This window comes from Balaenoptera ricei, chromosome 2, assembly GCF_028023285.1.
Source record: "Balaenoptera ricei isolate mBalRic1 chromosome 2, mBalRic1.hap2, whole genome shotgun sequence".
Lineage (NCBI taxonomy): Eukaryota > Metazoa > Chordata > Mammalia > Artiodactyla > Balaenopteridae > Balaenoptera > Balaenoptera ricei.
In genome coordinates, this window is record NC_082640.1 from 139587784 (window position 1) to 139609368 (window position 21585).

The following is a 21585-nucleotide window of genomic DNA, read 5'->3' on the forward strand; positions in this document are numbered from 1 at the left end:
GAGAAAAGATTAAGCATAAGAGAGAAGATTTAAAAAAATGATGTAAAAGCAGCAAAATAGTCTTACTTACTGGAGTTCTCAGTAACACAAATATTTAGAATATTGTCAGATATGAAAGTGTATATAATATAGTAAAAACACTAAAACTTTGAAATCGCAGGGATTTAGAAAGTAGAAGATACCATTACTGATTTAATATGTGCCCATGATTTTCTTAAATCTTACAGAAAACAAGGGATGCAGAAAGACAAGCAAAGTTATTTTAAGTCAAAAGCTTTCTAATCCTGAAATTTATCTTTGGTTCTTTTCTTTGGTGCTGAATTGTTCATTGTAGAAGAAAAATATACTTTTTCATACAATTTTATTCCTATAGGATAAAAGGGAAATTGAAGCTTCTCTGACCCTTGGATTGACCATGCGGGGAATACAGATTTTTCAGGTTAGTTAATGGGAAGTAAGTGTCAAATGGCATCCACTATGTCTTACTGTGGCACTGTGCCTGCCTGGTCCTGCGATAGGTTCACTGGCCCATTTCCAGCCATTGATTGGTCGTTACTTCCTGTTTGTCTAGCACAGATGTAGATAACGTGGGATAGACGAAGTGAAGCAGTCTGATCCTTGACACTAGTAAGTCCTCTAGAACAGAAAACAACAAACCAAAGATTGGCCCCAGTTCATCACTCACAGATCATTAATATCCAGACATTTTTCTTTGTGTGTCATTAATTTTTAATATTCTTTTTTACCATCTGGTACATCTATAACTGTGGAAGGAAAAATGACTTTTTAATACAGTGACTGACCAGACATTTTAATTTCCTTTACAATTTTCTGATAAAACCTGTCCCTTGAGTAAGTAGTTACCATCATCCTTTTGCAGGTGGGATGGTTTTATGCTACAGCCATCAACAAGGGAGAGAGTGCCTCCCTCTGTGAGACCGGGGAGAATAAAAGGATGCCTTATCTTCGATATAGGCAAAGTATCCAGTTATGAAAGTCGAGTGCCTGATCTCATCTCTTGAATGCCTGAATCTTCTGGACTTTTTATTTAAATTTAGGGATAGGCCAGAAGGGAAAAGATTGCCTTAAAAGGGCAGGTTCACGCAGTCACTCAGGAACCAAAAGCGACAGAATTGTATCACTCCTCTTTTAATTACTGTCTGCATATCTCCAAAGAGAGTTGGGGACCTCTTTCAGATTTTAATTACTGTATTTTAGTTTTCTGGGAAAGAAGTTAGAGCTATTTTAGAATATCTGTCAGTTTCCTCAGTAACTCTCTGTGCATTACTTGTAAGAGTTATAAGTAACTCTTATAATTCTTTCCACAGAATTTAGATGAAGAGAAACAATTACTTTATGATTTCCCTTGGACCAATGTTGGAAAGTTGGTGTTTGTGGTAAGTTTAAAATAACTGACTTAAAATACTCAGTTTTTTGTTTTTGTGGACTTGTATTGTTTTTTGTTTTGTTTTTTTAAACAAAATGTTGTTTCAGGCACAAAACTTGATATTTTCTCAAAATTGAAGATGAAAATAGTTAGTTAGCTGTCTTATATTCTTATGCATGTGCTATGATTATAATCCTTGCCACTTTTCAGTAGTGAACCTAAAACAGAGTCTTATAGCAAAAGAAATCACTAATTTTAATTTGTGTATCTGGTCCCCACCACTCTACCCTAAGTTATTCTAGTTTCAGAAGAAATGTGATGGGAGAAGTTCAAGATGAATTCATCAAACAGAATTGTTTTTAAAAATGTACAGCAGAGGGATTAGAAAACAGAAAGCTGTAATCAGAGGGTAAATTACTCTTAGCATGGGGGTTGGCCAGTTCTTGTGGAAGTTAACTTCTCTTGAGCAAAGAATAAAGAGTGATATAAAAAGATGTTTCTATTAATATCTGTCTGTTGAAACTCATCATTATAAAGAAAGGACTGCCATTCTTAACGGGAAAAGTACTTTTACTTTTAGATTATTGAGAATGATACACTTTCTTTTGTTGGAGCAGATTCTTGATTTTTCCCAGCTGTTTCACTGTTTTGTCAGCTGTATCCATTTGCGGGAGGGTTCAAAGAATTACAGTTAATTATATGTATTTCTAGTGGTCGTTAAAATTCATAATTTCGCTTTGTTCAGAAATTATTGGAAAAAATACACAAAGAAAGGAGGAAGATAAGGATTAGGACACATGTGCTTCTTTCTTTCCATCAGGAAGATGGCCTATATAAATAAAGGGCACTGTTGCCAAATAGCATTTGGGCACTGACTCCACACTGCCCTGGGAGTTAAAAGACCTGTTTCTGACTTTACATTGGGCACAGTCCAATCTGATTTCACTTCACTCATACATTAAATGGGGCCTGACCTGCCTCCTACTTGCTGGCTCTTTCTCGTTCAAGCTCTTTGGGAAAGGAGTGGAGCTATTTGTAAATGAGCAAATTATTACCCCACTTGCCCCCTTCATGTCCCCAGTTAAGAAGTAATAAAATACATTTATAGAAATTGAATTTCTTAAGGGTCCTGCACCCAGTGGTTCCTGAATCTAGTTGTGCATCACTCGCATCTGAGGAGCTTATTTAGATTTCTGGGCCTCATCATCCTCACCTAAGAGATTTTTGATTCAGTAGGTCTGGGGTGGAGACCAGGAATCTATCTTGGCAAACTTCCCAGATGATTCTTCTTGCAGCCAGCCCAGCCCTGCCTAGTTGTGTGACCCTGGGCAAATCACTTAACATCTCTGTGCCTTGGTTTCTTCATTCCAAAATGGGGATAATTGACTGTCCCCCCCGCCCACCCCATAGACTTGTGAGGATTAAGTGAGTTAATACATGCTTAGTGCTCATTAAGTGTAAGTTATAAGCATTCTAGCATTGAGATCCAATGTTGGTTCCTTTTAAAATGGAAAGTCGAGAGGTAAGAAATTCCATCCACGTCTGAGTTACACAAACCCATATTGCTTTGCACTGACGTTAAGTGTGTAGTTAGAATATGCCTCCCTCTTTGCTTTATCTCTCCCCTCCAGCTGAGAATCACTGTGCCTGGAATATTCCTTTCTGTAGTCCTGCTGCCCTATTCATTGTCAGGAAAGTTAAAGGAGTTAATAACATTCCATAACTGTAAGGAACTTTGCCAAACCCTCGCCCTCAACTTAGAACTTTATGTTAATGATCCCAAACCTAACGAATGAGATTCCTCTACTGACAGAAAGATACTTACGCTACTTCCATCTCTTATTTCTCCTTCCTGTCTCATCCCTCTAACTGTCCTTCTGGCTTCCAGCTCCCTCTTTTATCCAACTAGAGAGTTTTTCATTTTTTCTAAACCCTAAATAGATATCCTTTATTGTTCACTATCATAACTCCTTGTTTATTTCCTTCCCAGAATTTATCATAAGCTGCAGTTATTTTATGTGTTTATTTACTGTCTCTCCCACCAGCATGTAGTGACATGGGGGTATAGGGACTTTGTCCTCTGCACTGTTATTTTCTCAGGGCCTAGCAAAGTGTTTGGTACATTGTAAGTGTTCAACAGATATTTGAATGCATTACCCTTCTAGAATTTGTTGTCTTGTTTACTGAGTTAGGGTGTTGGGATTACATTTAGGGATGCTTTTGTGATGGGCCCTTCTCTTCTCCACTGTGTAAATGGCCTGGCCAGCCAGAGAAACCAAAGATAGAACCAGAAGGCCCTGGCTAGGCACTTGCCTGAATTTTTGGTCATCCTCTGTCCTGTGACGTTCTTGAAAGGGAAAACAGTAATTTATCCTCCGGGAATTTTGGATGGAGCTTTAGACATCTATTTCTGAGTCTGTAGTTTTCCTTACTAACTAGAAAATGAAGGGGAGCTTGGCACATCGGACACTTTTCTTCCTGGTCTGATTCATGCCTTCCCTCCACAGGGGAAGAAGTTTGAGATTTTGCCCGATGGCTTGCCCTCAGCCAGGAAGCTCACCTACTACACGGGGTGCCCCATGCGCTCCAGACACCTGCTGCAGCTCCTGAGTAACAGCCACCGCCTCTACATGAACCTGCAGCCTGTCCTGCGCCACATCCGGAAGCTGGAGGAAAACGAAGGTCCTGCAGGGTCTCGGGCGGGAAGCAGATGGTGCTCTTGCCACCCGGGGCCCCGTACTCTACAGCTGCCAAGAACTGGGGCTTTAGTCTTCTGAAGAGTGGGACCTGGGGGCCGGCCTCTCCAGATCCCCAGCAGCACTCCTGTTTCATCTCAGCACTGTCCCGGAGGGCCCACCTCCCACAGTGCTAGTCAGCATATCCGAGATGATCCCTGCCGTTTAGCTACCTTCGAGAACAGCCTCTGTAAGGTTTCCCCACACTTGGCTTGAGAGTTCTTGCAGAAAGCCACCACATGAAGTCGCAGGCCAGGGTTTCTGTGCATATCAGCTTTTATCTGCGTCTCAGAGCTTTGTTTATACACTGATCCACCTTGGTGCTGTTATCCACAGGCTATCTGGAATTCCTTCCAGTGTGATTATTCCTTAGGTTAGAGTGACAATAAAGGTGGGTCACAGAATGTCTCCAGCCTCTTGTTGACTGCTGGGAGGCCCCACGTCTGGCTGAGCAAGAAAGACAAACAAAGGAGAGAGAAGTTTACAATTGAGGATCTCATCAGCCAGTCCTGTGGGAGCTTTGCTGAGACACAGAACAGAGCAGTGCCTTTGGGGCTTCAGAGTTCCGGGCCGTGAAAGGGGGGTCAAGTCATGGTGAAGAGAGGAAGACGGGGATGGGGGCTTCTAGCTGCAGACTTCAACTTCACAGTATTAACCTAATGGTTAACTCTGTATCTCCTGTGGTTACCCTGTTCGGCACACTCCAGCTTCTAATCCCCAAAAATGCTACTTTGCATATTTGGTTTTTTAATGTCTTCGATTTTTTTTTGCAAACTCATTTTGTAGTAATTCTTGGTAATTTGATCGGATTCGATTTGGGGTATTTGCATGAACATTAGGCTGCAGATTCATATCTTAGGTCCATATCGGAAACAGATTTCGACCTCTCAGACCTCACTTTTCCTATAGAATTGAGACAAGTACCTGTCCTCTTTTTTTTTTTTTTTTTCCCTAATTGGGGTATAGTTGCTTAACAATGTTGTGTTAGTTTCTGCTGTACAGCGAAGTGAATCAGTTATATGTATACATATATCCCCTCTTTTTTGAATTTCCTTCCCATTTAGGTCACCACAGAGCATTGAGCAGAGTTCCCTGTGCTATACAGCAAGTTCTCATTAGTTATCTGTTTTATACATATTAGTGTATATATGTCAATCCCAATCTCCCAGTTCATCCCACCCCCCTTTTCCCCTCCTTGGGGTCCATATGTTTGTTCTCTACATCTGTGTCTCTATTCGTGCCTTGCAGACAGGTTCATCTGTACCATTTTCTCTCTTAACAAACAAAAACCTTATAGAGGTTTGCATCTGATTGATTTCTCTCAAAAGCTGTCTGTCAATTTACATGAGACCCAGCTTGGAGAAGCCATTGTAATTTAAGTATCAGTTGGAATGTGAATCATTTTCCACTGTCTGCCACCAAACTGCCTCTGTCTTCGGAGAGAATTGGTCTCACTGTCAAGTGTATTGGCTTCCCCTGCTGCCAGACTGCCAGTTCTTTCCCATGATGACTCATCAGTATAATAAATGCATATATCTCTCTGACGCTGATATGAAGATTAGGAATTTAAACAGGACAGAAGCGCCAAGGAAGCTTGTGAGCATAGGTAACTTAGGTGCAGAGCCCATCATTTTGCCAAGTTGGCTTCATTCCTAAATGGCCAACTTGGCACCTTGAGAAATTCACTTATTCCAGCAGCTCTCTGCCAGCAGCATTTTAGTAAATTCTTGTTTAGGTGACCTTAACGGGAGCCCCTTAGAGCTTGAAAGAATTAACGAACCTCCCCTACAGGTTCTAAAGCAAAATTACATAGAATGTCGTGTTAAGAGGGGAGGGCTTTGTCTGTTACCAAGCATAGCACCAAGTGCATTTGAGGGCTTATGTGAGTAGGGGCAGTGAGAGAATGATAAAGGTGCAGATTGGATCTTTTACGTGGATACATATAGATAGATTTTGCAGGGATGGCTTTTTTTCCTTTACATCTTTAGTTTTCTCTGCTTAGAAATCCCTCCAGATCTGAAGAAAACCTGAAACAGTTTCTTTGGACTTACCTTGGCCTGAATCCAGTTATCTCACCCACACTTAAGGACTCCATCATTTTAAACAAAAAAAGCTATTAACATTAGCCAAAATCACAGCATGAAAAGAATCTATATTTTTCTTAATTAAATTTCATCTAGAGTCACCTTGTCTGAAACACTATTTTCTCATTTTATAGTAAAAATGATCACAAGAATCTTACGGTATTTAGAACAGATGGATAAAAAATGCTTTCTGTCATTAAAATTTTTTTTCAACTCAACTTTATTCAGTAGCTAGGGCTTATTCTTAGGTCTGTGTCAAGAGGGCACATTGACTGCATTATATTACAAAATAACATATGAAAAACTTGGTGGTCTGTGGGCTTTTACAATAGAGGGAATAAATAGAACACTGGCACATTGATGATTTGCCCTGTTGACACCAGTGATTACTAGGGGGTGAGAGGTTGCATTTTGCATCTCTTAGAATAAATTTCAGAATTATTTCAGCATTTCCCTCATTTTGTAACCGATTGGTGTGAAGCTTCTTAAATGTTTGTAGAGGGTCTAAGAGATAAAGCACGATGACAGGAATAGAAGCCAGCACATGGAACACCAAGGCTGTGCTTACACATTGACAGGAAGTAATTCATGCTAGGCTCCTATTAGATAGAAAACAAGTCGGCAAAGTGCTTGTCTTCTGGTGACTATGCTTGTGAGTATAGAATAACTGAAGTTGATTCCAAATCTACCAGAAATTTGGGAGTAAAAGGGCTATTTCTAAAGAGATAGAAAAGTTTTTAAATTATTAGATCCACAATTCTCAATTGTCTTAGAACTCGAACACCATATAGGACTTTTTTTTTTACTTTTTCTCTTCACTTTCCACCCTTCCAAGGGCCATATGGCTACTGTATTGAAACTACAGTGAACAGAAAGTATGAGAATTTTGCAGACCCCTTTAGTTCTTCATCTTCAAACTCCTGTTGCCTTCAGAAAATAGGAATCATTAGAACCCAGTCTAACCCTAAAAAACGGGCTGTAGATGGATGTACTTTTGTTGCAGTGATATGTGTGTTAGGCTCTGATGTCTGGTTCCAGTCTGCCTCTTTGTGGCTCCGCACACTCACCTTTGTGTGTTTCAGCTCGATTCCTTAGAATTGACATGAAAGGGCTGAAGCCCAGAAATGTACACACAACCTTCTCCAAGCACTTTTTCCATTTTGCATCCTGGAATGCATATTTTCTCTTCCTGCTGATGTTCATTCCCTCTCTGGGGAAGCCTGTGGTGATTATACTTCAGAGCTGGATTCAAACATCAAGAGTGCAAGTATTTTTACTTAACCAAGACACAATACAATTAAATCCATTAACAGTCCCTTGAGAACCCAATTAGTCTAATAGTCAGCAGTTTCTGAAATAATATCAATTTAACATTCCCCAAATGCACTCTCCATTTTTAACATTGTTCTAATGTGTTACTTCTCATCAGTATTAAAGATACAAGGCAGTTTAACTATTTCTTTGTTTTAAATTTCTGACCTGAAGCACAAAAATAGTATGTTTGTATCAGTTGTACACCTGTAGCTCAGGTAATTTTGTGCCTTTATGTAATGGTTAGTTTAGCATTGGATAAAAGGGACTTTCCAATATTGTGTCTTTGCTATGTTAAAGAGGTGTACTGACATGTTAAATCAAAGAACAGTTTTCTCAGTCAGAGGCTACATGGGTATAAATTATCAAACCAGTAGTGATTACTATGTGTTCTTAATAGATGGTAAAACCTCACTGATTCAGCCTAAATGGAGAAAAGCAATCTTCATCCATGAAAATCTAAATTCTAGAATTTTTTGAAAGAAATTCTCAAAAGAATAATTTTATTTTAAATTGTCTTCAACAGTTAGAGCTAAGCTAACAATGGCCCAAATTGAACAGATGAACAAATCAAATGAAAGGCAATTAGCATAAGTATATTTATTGAACCGTTTCTGTAGCAGCCCTTTTGAAATTATCTGTGGGGAAGGACCAGATTTTTAAAAACTTCCAATCCACTGTGGACCGATCCTTTTGCGAAGTTCAAAATCACATTCGTGGATGTCCTGGCAATGGCAGATCACTCTAAAAGTTTCTAAATGTTTATTCTCAATTCCTGAACTTATTCCACTGTGGACCGATAACAGTTTGCAGACAAGAAGTGATCTGCCATCTTACACTTTGAGTAGCATTCTTCTATGGTGTTTGAAGCTTTAAAACTCTTTGAGTAGTTAAATACTCGCCTCATATCTATGGTACTGGTTTTTATTCACTTTGCAGTCTTCTTAAATTGAGCTCCTATCAGAATTATGAGCACTTTCCAGTCACTCACTTCTGAATGTGAAATTGTACTTGTTCTTGGCTTGACCCCAGCTAATCAGCTGTTCCTTCTGCCTTGGTTGAATATAATGACGAGCTGTCTTCCTCACCACACAGAGAAGAAGCAGTACCGGGAATCTTACATCAGCGACAACCTGGACCTCGACATGGACCAGCTGGAGAAGCGGTCCCGGGCCAGCGGGAGCAGCGCGGGCAGCATGAAGCATAAGCGCCTGTCCCGTCACTCCACCGCCAGCCACAGCAGCTCTCACACCTCGGGCATCGAGGCCGACACCAAGGCCCGGGACGTGGGCCCCGAAGATGCCTACCCCGGCAGCGCCATCCACCGCAAGCTGAAAACCTGCAGCTCCATGACCAGCCACGGCAGCTCCCACACCTCCGGGGTGGAGAGTGGCGGCAAGGACCGGCTGGAGGAGGATTTGCAGGATGATGGTAACCTGCCCCCCAGGCCCTCGGAGCTACCCGTGCTGACCTGCTGTCTGGGATGCTCTGCTTTTTCTCTTCCAGTTTTTTCGCATTATTGTTTCTGTAGAATTGATGTAGTAATAGAGAAGAAAGAAACACAGCATTTGGCTGCTTAACCCTGTGTTAAGGAGACACGATCAGACCTATAGCCTGTATCAGCCAAACTTAGTACTTGTGTGCATCTTTTTTATTTTTCTGTTTCAAATAATTGCTATAGCATTCAGGTTTGGGGAAAAGATACACTGATTCCATTAAGGAAAACTGCGGCGCATACGTGTGCTTACTATAGAATTCACGTGGATATCAAACCAAGTCGCTAAATGCTCTGAGAGAAGGCAGCTATAGGTGATGGGGAGCTTCATGCACCACTCATTCTGTCCTTGTCGACAGTCTGCTTTGGCATGAGGCAAACGACCCATCAGTCTCCTTGGGCCCTTTGTTATCACAGCATGCTAGTACAGCTTTTCTTTTTTCTTAAAGAGAAAGAATAATTGACAGTCAAATCATGGCATTAGCAGACATGTAGATAACACAGCAGTCCTGTGAAAAGAGAAGCAGCATCTAGTTGAGAGCTGTTGCTAGAGTTTCCTATTGTGGAGTCTCATTAGCAGATTTATTTTGAAATATGAATAATTAAATAACCTCCCTCGAGGTGTGGCTATGAATTACAGTGGCCATTTCCCCTTATGTCACTAAATGTCTCTTCCATCTTCTGTGTCAGAAATAGAGATGTTGGTTGATGACCCCAGGGACCTGGAGAGGATGAACGAAGAGTCCCTGGAAGTCAGCCCAGACATGTGCATCTACATCACAGAGGACATGCTCCTGTCTCGGAAGCTGAATGGACACTCTGGTGAGCTCCCTCGGGAGGGTGCTCTCCTTAGCTAGTGGGTTCAGAGGATACTTAATAATATAAGAAACCTAGGTAAGAAAAACGGTACAAATTGTTGAGATAGTATGATCTCAAATTATAAAAATGTTTATGTGTATATGACAAAATATGCATAAAAATATTAATAGGCTTTTCTCTGGATGATGGGGTTATGGATGATTTTATTTTCTTCTTTGCATCCTCCTAGTTTGCCAGAATCTCTACAATGTGAGCCCATTGTTTTAAAAACATGGAGCTAAGATTGAGTAGTGACGTAGTGTACTGCTCTATCCTTCGTTCTCGTGGAAGTTTGGCAGGAGTCTGTTCAGTGTTCTGAGCACCAGGCTTGATACTGAGTTTTCTGGTGCGGGTTCTGGGTTTTGGAGCAAGTTATTGACAGGCAGGAAAGGGCACATTTACAAGGAAATTCAAAAGGAACCATACCCAGTGCCAACCAGTGCACTAGTCCACATCTTCTTCCTATGAAGATTGACTCAAAAGTTGATTCAAAAGGTGACAGGGAGCTCCGTTGACCTCAGAGCCCCAGAACTGACTTCTCACCGTGGCCTCCCATTTTGGTGTCTCACTGGTGGGATCTGCTGCAGGAGGCCTGTGCCACGGTGTCCCCGTCGGCCAAGAGGAGCCTCCGGAACACAGTGTGTTCCATATGCTGGCCCTGGACCTAGCCCTTTGTGGGCGTTCGCTCTTTAGTTGGATGGGTACTAGGCTCAGCGCCATTTATAAGAGGAGCAGACAGACACAAGGACACACAGACACTGGCCAGGACACACAGCTCCTTAACTTACCTGAACCCTGTTCCCACCCAGATCTGTGTGACTCCAGAGGAGGCCCGAGCCCCACACTTAACCCACTGCTCGTCTAAGTAGAACCAGACCTAGAGGCTGTGTCCAGGTTAAATTCAAAGTCAGTGTTGTGTGGAGAGTGGGGGGAGCTTTAGGAGATACAGTAAACAGATTGCTTTGCACCTTCAGCCTTTGTGTTCATTCCCAACTGCATCATAAATAGCTTAATTAAAAGTTTATTTTAGGAAATGCAGTTTCTAACCTCCACCCTGTGCTCTAACCCCACGTGTATCTCACTGCTCCTGTTCACTGCAGCACAAGGAGAGAATGTGATCCCCCCCTGGTAATCTGCCGCCAAAGGGCCACAGTGAGATTTGTGGGCAGTGGTTAATATTTGCCCTTTCCTTCTTGGTAGCAGTATATGTCAGATGAGTGGCAAGAGGGATGAATAATTTGAAGTCTTCACTGGTTTTTCTCTACGTTTCACTTTAGGGTTGATTGTGAAAGAAATTGGTTCTTCCACCTCCAGCTCCTCAGAGACGGTGGTCAAACTTCGAGGCCAGAGTACCGATTCTCTTCCACAGGTATGGAAGGGATTGAAATTTTAAATCAGCAGCTGAAGTTATAGAAAATTTTAAATAGGAACTTACATTTATAATTACATAAATGAGCAGAAATTTAAAACCTTAATGAAATGATTCCTAGTAGATACATACATTCTAGTTTTAGTCTGAATTTATGTCCATTTATTTTCTAGTTCTGTTTATCTTTGAATTGGGTTTTTATTTGGATAAACTATGTACTTTGTTTCATACTTTATGTGGGTGGGAAACCTCTAGTCTTCAGGCTTCAGGTTAATTCTGGTGTGTGTATGTGTGTGTTGATCTCAACAACTGGGAGAGTGATTTTCTCATCAGGTGTGTTGTGGTAGAAATGTTTCCACACTCTAATTATTCCATTCAGATTGAATTTTCAAACTATGCTAAGCTAGAGCATTTGATAACCCATGATCACTGGTTAGACTATTAAACTATCAGAAGATATAGATAAATTAAAATACACCATTGCAGCATTTAGATATAATCTACTGCTGATATTCACCTCTGTCTCCAGGGAAGCACTTGGGTGTTCTCTGTCTCTTTTGTTTTTTTCCTTCTACGTGTGTTCCTCTTTTCTTTCTTTCTCTTGCATTCTGGCAATCTTTGCCTCCTATATTTTTCTCTCTTTCTTCCCTTTTTTCTCATTTGTCCTTTTTTTCTTTTCCATTTAAGTAACCATAATGTGAACGTGACATTTTATTAAATATTCTTCTGGAAACTCCAATGAGTGATATTTATTGCAGTACATGTAGCATGATGATTAGGATTACAAGCTCCAGGGTCAAACTGGCTGGGTTTGCACCCCAGCCCTGCCAGTCAGCGTTAGCTCTTACTGTACATGAACGTTTGTGGGGCACCGCGAAGGATCAGCTTCCACATCTACCAGATGGGAAGAGCATTCAGTTGCCTGCCTTGATGCTTTGTGGCGATAACCTGATGAATTCTATGTGAAATTTCAGTGGAGCCTCAGAAGACGTCAGTACAAGGATCGTCATCTTCAGGAGGCTTTCAGACCTGACCCTTCCAAGTAAAATGTTGTTGACCTCAGGCTCTGTCCTTTCTTCCTGGTACTTTTGCCTCCAGCAAAAGTGATACCTTATTCTAACAAGGCTGGCCTTTGTGGTTTCAGCTGAAAAAGTAGATTAGAACTGTAATGCCTCGTTTCATTAAGTAACCATTAAGGATCTTCTATTCATGTAATTATTGGAACCATTTTTTTTTTTTTTATACTGCAGGTTCTTATTAGTCATCAATTTTATACACATCAGTGTATACATGTCAATCCCAATCGCCCAATTCAGCACACCACCATCCCCACCCCACCGCAGTTTTCCCCCCTTGGTGTCCATATGTCTGTTCTCTACATCTGTGTCTCAACTTCTGCCCTGCAAACCAGCTCATCTGTACTATTTTTTTAGGTTCCACATACATGCATTAATATACGATATTTGTTTTTCTCTTTCTGACTTACTTCACTCTGTATGACAGTCTCTAGATCCATCCACGTCTCAACAAATGACTCAATTTCGTTCCTTTATATGGCTGAGTAATATTCCATTGTATATATGTACCACCTCTTCTTTATCCATTCGTCTGTTGATGGGCATTTAGGTTGCTTCCATGACCTGGCTATTGTAAATAGTGCTGCAATGAACATTCGGGTGCATGTGTCTTTTTGAATTACGGTTTTCTCTGGGAATATGCCCGGTAGTGGGATTGCTGGGTCATATGGTAATTCTATTTTTAGTTTTTTAAGGAACCTCCATATTGTTCTCCATAGTGGCTGTATCAATTTACATTCCCACCAACAGTGCAAGAGGGTTCCCTTTTCTCCACACCCTCTCCAGCATTTGTTGTTTGTAGATTTTCTGATGATGCCCATTCTAACTGGTGTGAGGTGATACCTCATTGTAGTTTTGATTTGCATTTCTCTAATAATTAGTGATGTTGAGCATCTTTTCATGTGCTTCGTGGCCGTCTGTATGTCTTCTTTGGAGAAATGTCTATTTAGGTCTTCTGCCCATTTTTGGATTGGGGTGTTTGTTTCTTTAATATTGAGCTGAATGAGCTGTTTATATATTTTGGAGATTAATCCTTTGTCCGTGGATTCCTTTGCAAATATTTTCTCCCATTCTGAGGGTTGTCTTTTCGTCTTGTTTATGGTTTCCTTTGCTGTGCAAAAGCTTTGAAGTTTCATTAGGTCCCATTTGTTTATTTTTGTTTTTATTTCCATTACTCTAGGAGGTGGATCAAAAAAGATCTTGCTGTGATTTATGTCAAAGAGTGTTCTTCCTATGTTTTCCTCTAAGAGTTTTATAGTGTCCAGTCTTACATTTAGGTCTCGAATCCATTTTGAGTTTATTTTTGTATATGGTGTTAGGGAGTATTCTAATTTCATTCTTTTACATGTAGCTGTCCAGTTTTCCCAGCACCACTTATTGAAGAGACTGTCTTTTCTCCATTGTATATCTTTGCCTCCTTTGTCATAGATTAGTTGACCATAGGTGCGTGGGTTTATCTCTGGGCTTTCTATCTTGTTCCATTGATTTATGTTTCTGTTTTTGTGCCAGTACCATATTGTATTGATTACTGTAGCTTTGTAGTATAGTCTGAAGTCAGGGAGTCTGATTCCTCCAGCTCCTTTTTTTCCCCTCAAGACTGCTTTGGATATTCGGGGTCTTCTGTGTCTCCATACAAATTTTAAGATGATTTGTTCTAGCTCCGTAAAAATTGCCATTGGTAATTTTATAGGGATTGCATTGAATCTATAGATTGCTTTGGGTAGTATAGTCATTTTCACAATGTTGATTCTTCCAATCCAAGAACATGGTATATCTCTCCATCTGTTGGTATCATCTTTAATTTCTGTCATCAGTGTCTTATAGTTTTCTGCATACAGGTCTTTTGTCTCCCTAGGTAGGTTTATTCCTAGGTATTTTATTCTTTTTGTTGCAGTGGTAAATGGGAGTGTTTCCTTAATTTCTCTTTCAGATTTTTCATCATTAGTGTATAGGAATGCAAGAGATTTCTGTGCATTAATTTTGTATCCTGCAACTTTACCATATTCATTAGTTAGCTCTAGCAGTTTTCTGGTGGCAGTTTTAGGATTCTCTATGTATAGTATCATCTCATCTGCAAAGAGTGACAGTTTTACTTCTTCTTTTCTGATTTGGATTCCTTTTATTTCTTTTTCTTCTCTGATTGCCGTGGCTAGGACTTCCAGAACTATGTTGAATAATAGTGGTGAGAGTGGACATCCTTGTCTCGTTCCTGATCTTAGAGGAAATGCTTTCAGTTTTTCACCGTTGAGAATGATGTTTGCTGTGGGTTTGTCATATATGGCCTTTATTATGTTGAGGTAGGTTCCCTCTATGCCCACTTTCTGGAGAGTTTTTATCATAAATGGGTGTTGAATTTTGTCAAAAGCTTTTTCTGCATCTATTGAGATAATCATATGGTTTTTATTCTTCAATTTGTTAATATGGTTTATCACACTGATTGATTTGCATATATTGAAGAATCCTTGCATCCCTGGGATAAATCCCAATTGCTCATGGTGTATGATCCTTTTAATGTGTTGTTGGATTCTGTTTGCTAGTAGTTTGTTGAGGATTTTTGCATCTATATTCATCCCTGATATTGGTGTGTAATTTTCTTTTTTTGTAGTATCTTTGTCTGGTTTTGGTATCAGGGTGATGGTGGCCTCATAGAATGAGTTTGGGAGTGTTCCTTCCTCTGCAATTTTTTGGAAGAGTTTGAGAAGGATGGGTGTTAGCTCTTCTCTAAATGTTTGATAGAATTCATCTGTGAAGCCATCTGGTCCTGGACTTTTGCTTGTTGGAAGATTTGTAATCACAGTTTCAATTTCATTACTTGTGATTGGTCTGTTCATATTTTCTGTTTCTTCCTGGTTCAGTCTTGGAAGGTTATACCTTTCCAAGAATTTGTCCATTTCTTCCAGGTTGTCCATTTTATTGGCATAAAGCTGCTTGTAGTAGTCTCTTAGGATGCTTTGTATTTCTGCGGTGTCTGTTGTAACTTCTCCTTTTTCATTTCTGATTTTATTGATTTGAGTCCTCTCCCTCTTTTTCTTGATGAGTCTGGCTAATAGCTTATCAATTTTGTTTATCTTCTCAAAGAACCAGCTTTTAGTTTTATTGATCTTTGCTATTGTTTTCTTTGTTTCTATTTCATTTCTGCTCTGATCTTCATGATTTCTTTAGGTAGGCTTGTATAGCTATAAACTTCCCTCTTAGAACTACTTTTGCTGCATCCCATAGGTTTTGGGTCGTCATGTTTTCATTGTCATTTGTCTCTAGGTATTTTTTGATTTCCTCTTTGATTTCTTCAGTGATCTCTTGGTTATTTAGTAACGTATTGTTTAGCCTCCATGTGTTTGTGTTTTTCACGTTTATTTCCCTGTAATTCATTTCTAATCTCATAGCGTTGTGGTCAGAAAAGATGCTTGATATGATTTCAATTTTCTTAAATTTACTGAGGCTTGATTTGTGACCCAAGATGTGATCTATCCTGGAGAATGTTCCATGTGCACTTGAGAAGAAAGTGTAATCTGCTGTTTTTGGATGGAATGTCCTATAAATATCAATTAAATCTATCTGGTCTATTGTGTCATTTAAAGCTTCTGTTTCCTTATTTATTTTCATTTTGGATGATCTGTCCGTTGGTGTAAGTGAGGTGTTAAAGTCCCCCACTATTATTGTGTTACTGTCAATTTCCTCTTTTATATCTGTTAGCAGTTGCCTTATGTATTGAGGTGCTCCTATGTTGGGTGCATATATATATTTATACTTGTTATATCTTCTTCTTGGATTGATCCCTTGATCCTTATGTAGTGTCCTTCCTTGTCTCTTGTAACATTCTTTATTTTAAAGTCTATTTTATCTGATATGAGTATAGCTACTCCCGCTTTCTTTTGATTTCCATTTGCATGGAATATCTTTTTCCATCCCCTCACTTTCAATCTGTATGTGTCCCTAGGTCTGAAGTGGGTCTCTTGTAGACAGCATATATATGGGTCTTGTTTTTGTATCCATTCAGCAAGCCTGTGTCTTTTGGTTGGAGCATTTAATCCATTCACGTTTAAGGTAATTATCGATATGTATGTTCCTATGACCATTTTCTTAATTGTTTTAGGTTTGTTTTTGTAGGTCCTTTTCTTCTCTTGTGTTTCCCACTTAGAGAAGTTCCTTTAGCATTTGTTGTAGAGCTGGTTTGGTGGTGCTGAATTCTCTTAGCTTTTGCTTGTCTGTAAAGCTTTTGATTTCTCCATCAAATCTAAATGAGATCCTTGCCGGATAGAGTAATCTCAGTTGTAGGTTCTTCCCTTTCATCACTTTAAGTATATCATGCCACTCCCTTCTGGCTTGTAGAGTTTCTGCTGAGAAATCAGCTGTTAACCTTATGGGAGTTCCCTTGTATGTTATTTGTCGTTTTTCCCTTGCTGCTTTCAATAATTTTTCTTTGTCTTTAATTTTTGCCACTTTGATTACTATGTGTCTCGGCGTGTTTCTCCTTGGGTTTATCCTGTATGGGACTCTCTGCGCTTCCTGGACTTGGGTGGCTATTTCCTTTCCCATGTTAGGGAAGTTTTCGACTATAATCTCTTCAAATATTTTCTCTGGTCCTTTCTCTCTTCTCCTTCTGGGACTCCTATAATGCGAATGTTGTTGCGTTTAATGTTGTCCCAGAGGTCTCTTAGGCTGTCTTCATTTCTTTTCATTCTTTTTTCTTTATTCTGTTCCGCAGCAGTGAATTCCACCATTCTGTCTTCCAGGTCACTTATCCGTTCTTCTGCCTCAGTTATTCCGCTATTGATTCCTTCTAGTGTAGTTTTCATTTCAGTTATTGTATTGGTCATCTCTGTTTGTTTGTTCTTTAATTCTTCTAGGTCTTTGTTAATCATTTCTTGCATCTTCTCAATCTTTCCCTCCATTCTTATTCCGAGGTCCTGGATCATCTTCACTATCATTATTCTGAATTCTTTTTCTGGAAGGTTGCCTATCTCCACTTCATTTAGTTGTTTTTCTGGGGTTTTTTCTTGTTCCTTCATCTGGTATATAGCCCTCTGCCTTTTCATCTTGTCTGTCTTTCTGTAAATGTGGTTTTTGTTCCACAGGCTGCAGGATTGTAGTTTTTCTTGCTTCTGCTGTCTGCCCTCTGGTGGTTGAGGCTATCTAAGAGGCTTGATGGGAGGCTCTGGTGGTGGGTAGAGCTGACTGTTTCTGTCTGGAACCATTTTTTAACCTACTTATATTTTCAGCTGGAACCACCTCTTGAGATAATGAGTTCTAAAAGTCTGCTACCTGCTGTGTGGAGCATTTGTCAGAGTGTGACCTCTTGCAGTGTTCGGGAGCCACCTCTTTGTCCTGGGGCTGTCTCCCAACATTTGCTATACCAAGAGCACTTCATGTTACTTTTCTACCCAAGAATTCTGGCTTTTGAAAAAATAGTTTTTTAAACTCTTGTTTCTTGAGTAATAATTGGTTTGTTTTCCCATTTCTTATTAAAAGAATAACAGACCTCAGCATGAGAGTGTTGCTGTGCTGAATTGCCATATCCTCATGGAAAGACCAAGAAACAATATCTTTACCTCTGCAACCTTATTTTAAGATAACTGCTTGGCTTCTGAGATGCTAGAGACAGTTGGATTCACATTGCACTGACTTCTCTGTGCCTTGGGTTATTCATCTGTAGAGTGGGGAGAATAATAGCACCTGGCTCACAGACTGATGGGAAGATTAAATGAGTTCTAGGGTCTAGCACATAGTAAGGGCTGAGTAAAAGCTAGCTGCTATTATTGGTGGTGGTGGGAGTGGCGTTTTGCCCCACAGGGCCTCAGGGCCCACAAACCACAGATTGGAAACCACTTCCTAACATATAAGAATTCCTTAACCTTTTATGATTTTGCAGCTTCTCTCTGTACAAGGCAAATGGTGCTAAACTTTCGCTTTAGTCTGTACTCTTAAAGTTGTTTCAACCTTCTCTTGTCTTGTAGACTATATGTCGAAAACCAAAGACCTCCACCGATCGACATAGTTTGAGCCTCGATGACATCAGACTGTATCAGAAAGACTTCTTGCGCATTGCGGGGCTGTGTCAGGACACTGCTCAGAGTTATACCTTTGGGTGCGGCCATGAACTGGATGAGGAAGGCCTCTATTGCAGCAGCTGCTTGGCTCAGCAGTGTGTCAACATCCAAGATGCTTTTCCAGTCAAAAGAACCAGCAAATACTTTTCTCTGGATCTCACCCATGATGAAGTTCCAGAGTTTGTTGTATAAAGGACGTCTATGTGCAGCTGTACAGACAGCCTGCTGTTCGCTAGAGGCTGTGAAAGCCATGAGTTCTTTCTTTACCTATTACTTGTGCCATATTTTCTTCACCCCAAAAAATAGCTCTTTCTTTATAATATTTGCGACAGAAATAAAAGCTGAGGGACAGTTGCACTTTAAGTATTACACAAAAGTAAAAGGACTACAGAGAATGTATACCAAGACAAGTGCCCAGAAGTTCACTGATCCTTTGGAAGGAAATGTGCTTTACTGGTTACCAAGCCTTCAGAATATCCAACTGTGGTGTGTTTGTTCATTGTTTTGTTTCCCAGTTCAGTTACGTGTAACAACACTTTTTTTTTTTATCATGTGAAAGATGTTGTTGGGTTCCTTTGTTTGTTTGTGCTTTTTTTTTTTTTTTACCACTCCCTCATGAAATGCCGGTGGTTGGAGGGAAGAGAGAGAGAAGAGGCTCTTATTTTTTAATAGAGAGACCGTCACCTACTCATAGCCATTGCCACCCCACTGGGGCTGTATGAAAGTGAACACGAATGAAGCAGTCAAAATCCAGCACGCCAAAGATGCCTCCACCAGAAGGGCAGCCCAGGGCCAAGAAGATGTGAGTCAAGCAATAACCAAAAGACCGTGCATGCCGTGATGCCTTGTGACTCCTTCACACCTGGTCAGTGCCACGTCATCCTCCTGCTCTTCCAGAAAGCTCTAGGACTCAGCTGAGCCCCTTGTCCAAGTAACGGATCGGTTGTGTTCATGCCATAATGAATTTTGTGGAGTTTCCAAAACCAGTTTCTGTTAAAACTATGGAAATGTCTTAAAATATGTCTGTACTTGGTGGATTTTTTTTTTTTTTAAATCAAGAGCAAAGTATGGTCATGCTGGTTTCTGCTTAACCAAAATACCCTAACTATACGTACATGTTATACATATGTATATATGAGACTGTGTGTGTTTATATGTATTTAAAGCTTACTAACTTTTCATTTTGACTCCCATGACTATCTCGTATACATGGTCTTTCTTGTTTGGTACAGAGGATACGTCATCAAATGAATGATGCCTACAGACAATCAGTTGATAGATAGAGTTAAGAATGACTGTTTTCTCATGTGTCTTTTGCCATAGTTCTCAACCCTGGTTGCATCATAGAATTATCTGGGGAGCTTTAAAAAAATAACAGTGTCTGGGTCCCACCTTGGATGAATTAAATCGGTCTCTCGCGGTGAGACTCAGGTGGAATTGCCTTTTCTTTTAAAGTTTCCAGATGGAGCTAGTATGTAACAGGATTGAAAACCACCGATCCAGAAGATGTCTTTTTCGTTAATTTTGAAGTATACAGAAAATGTTAGTGTTTGAGAAAGAACTATTTTTAAGACAGTTACTGCCACTGCTGTTAGGATATATGATGAAACCAAGTCAGGAGATTGAACTTAGTAACCTTTAGCTGTACAGTAACAGTGTTGTTCACACTTCAGGAAAGTACTTTAGCACAATGTCTTTCTATGAGATGTTTTTAATGATTTCATATTTTACAACATTTGTTTACCATATTTTGATATACCATTTTTTCTATCTACCAGGTTTTATTAAAAAACTATATTATTTTCTAAAGAAATGGTCATATTTTTATACAAAATTAAGTTTTCAGGTAACAAAGAAATAGACTTAGGGTACGGCAGCACCTGCAGTGTTCCCCATGGATGGGAGTCAGTATTATAAACACATGGAGAACGAGAACAAACTCCACCTGTACTGTCCCGTGCATGCCCCACCGTGGATGTGACAGGGCAGCGTGTACACACAAGCCTGGTCAAATTGGCCTAACTTGACACTTTAAAAGGAAAAAAATTCTATGACATTCTGTAGTCATGAAATGATTTTGCTTTTATGAAATGTTTGAAAGAACCAAAGTTTCAGGTATCAGAATGTATAAAAGTATCTCAATCTTTGTATAAAAGGATGAAAGTATGAAAGGATCATCTAATGACTATTTTACTTATGTCATTAAATAATCCACCATTTCTTACAGATGCTTAAGAGACAAATCCTGATGAAGTTTGACTCTAAAGAGCCCAGCTCATAATGTGGTACATTTCCTTAGCTCCTAGTGTTTCTTGTTTAAACATTAAGAAAAAACATATTTAATTAAGTACATAGTGCTTTATACTTTATTTTCTCTCTACTTCAAACAGAATCAGGTCTTTAGGGTTTTTCCAGCATCGTTGGTGGTTTTGCACACCCTCTTTCTAATTGCATTTATGAATAGTCTCGTGGGTTTTCAAAAATGAAACGTGCTAAGGACATTTTTGCTTTTTGATCCACTGTTTGCAGCAGAATTATATATATGTATGTGAAAATCCATTTTGAATATCTACATTTTTGTATTTGGAAATTGTTTGAAAAATAAAAAAGGAGAAGTATAAAGCTGTTATTTATTCTGCATTTGTTAATATCCATTGCTAGTCAGTATACCAATTTGGTATATATTGCCTCTATACATCTACATTTGTATTTGCAACAATGAACTTTATATCTACATAAACTGTAAATAATCCTTTCTGTGAAAGGATCATCATATCAAGATGATACCAAAAGTGTGTGAAAAAAAAAGAACTGCATTATTTTGTAATTATTCTTATAGGAATTTCGTGGTAAGATTAGCAGTCAATAAAGTTACTTTTTATTTGTCTTTGAAGTGCCTTTTTTAACTTGAGTTCTCAGTTATGCAAGAGTGAATGTTCTCTTTTTGTTCTTCTTTCCTATAACAGAGCACATTAAAGGACAACCTGGTAGAATTCTGAGCAAAATGGCCCTTGTGGAGATGACGCTAATAGCTGATGCTGAGCCCTGCCATGTGCCCCATCCTGCTCCACGTGTGATAGAAGCTCATGTGTTAACTCATTGAATCCTTGTATTCCCATAAAGCAGGTACTATTATTCTTCTCAACTTAGGGATGAAGGAACCAAGGCTCCAAGAGGCTCAGTCTGAGAGGGTGTGGCAGTCAGCCACTATTCAGTCCCAAAG

General features: G+C 39.7%; 1 protein-coding gene across 3 annotated transcripts in view; it reads left to right on the top strand.

Annotated features, from left to right (window-relative positions):
• Positions 1 to 21215, top strand: part of FRMD6 (FERM domain containing 6) — an 83970-nt gene extending 62755 nt beyond the window's left edge. For all 3 annotated transcript variants that reach the window (XM_059914228.1, XM_059914231.1, XM_059914230.1), the window contains exons 8-14: positions 374 to 439; positions 1329 to 1397; positions 3895 to 4069; positions 8613 to 8948; positions 9703 to 9834; positions 11148 to 11239; positions 18270 to 21215. In XM_059914228.1, coding sequence (XP_059770211.1) covers positions 374 to 439; positions 1329 to 1397; positions 3895 to 4069; positions 8613 to 8948; positions 9703 to 9834; positions 11148 to 11239; positions 18270 to 18554 — 1155 coding nt within the window. In that variant the 3' untranslated portion in view covers positions 18555 to 21215. The remainder of the gene's footprint in view (positions 1 to 373; positions 440 to 1328; positions 1398 to 3894; positions 4070 to 8612; positions 8949 to 9702; positions 9835 to 11147; positions 11240 to 18269) is intronic.
• Positions 21216 to 21585: the final 370 nt, after the last annotated feature.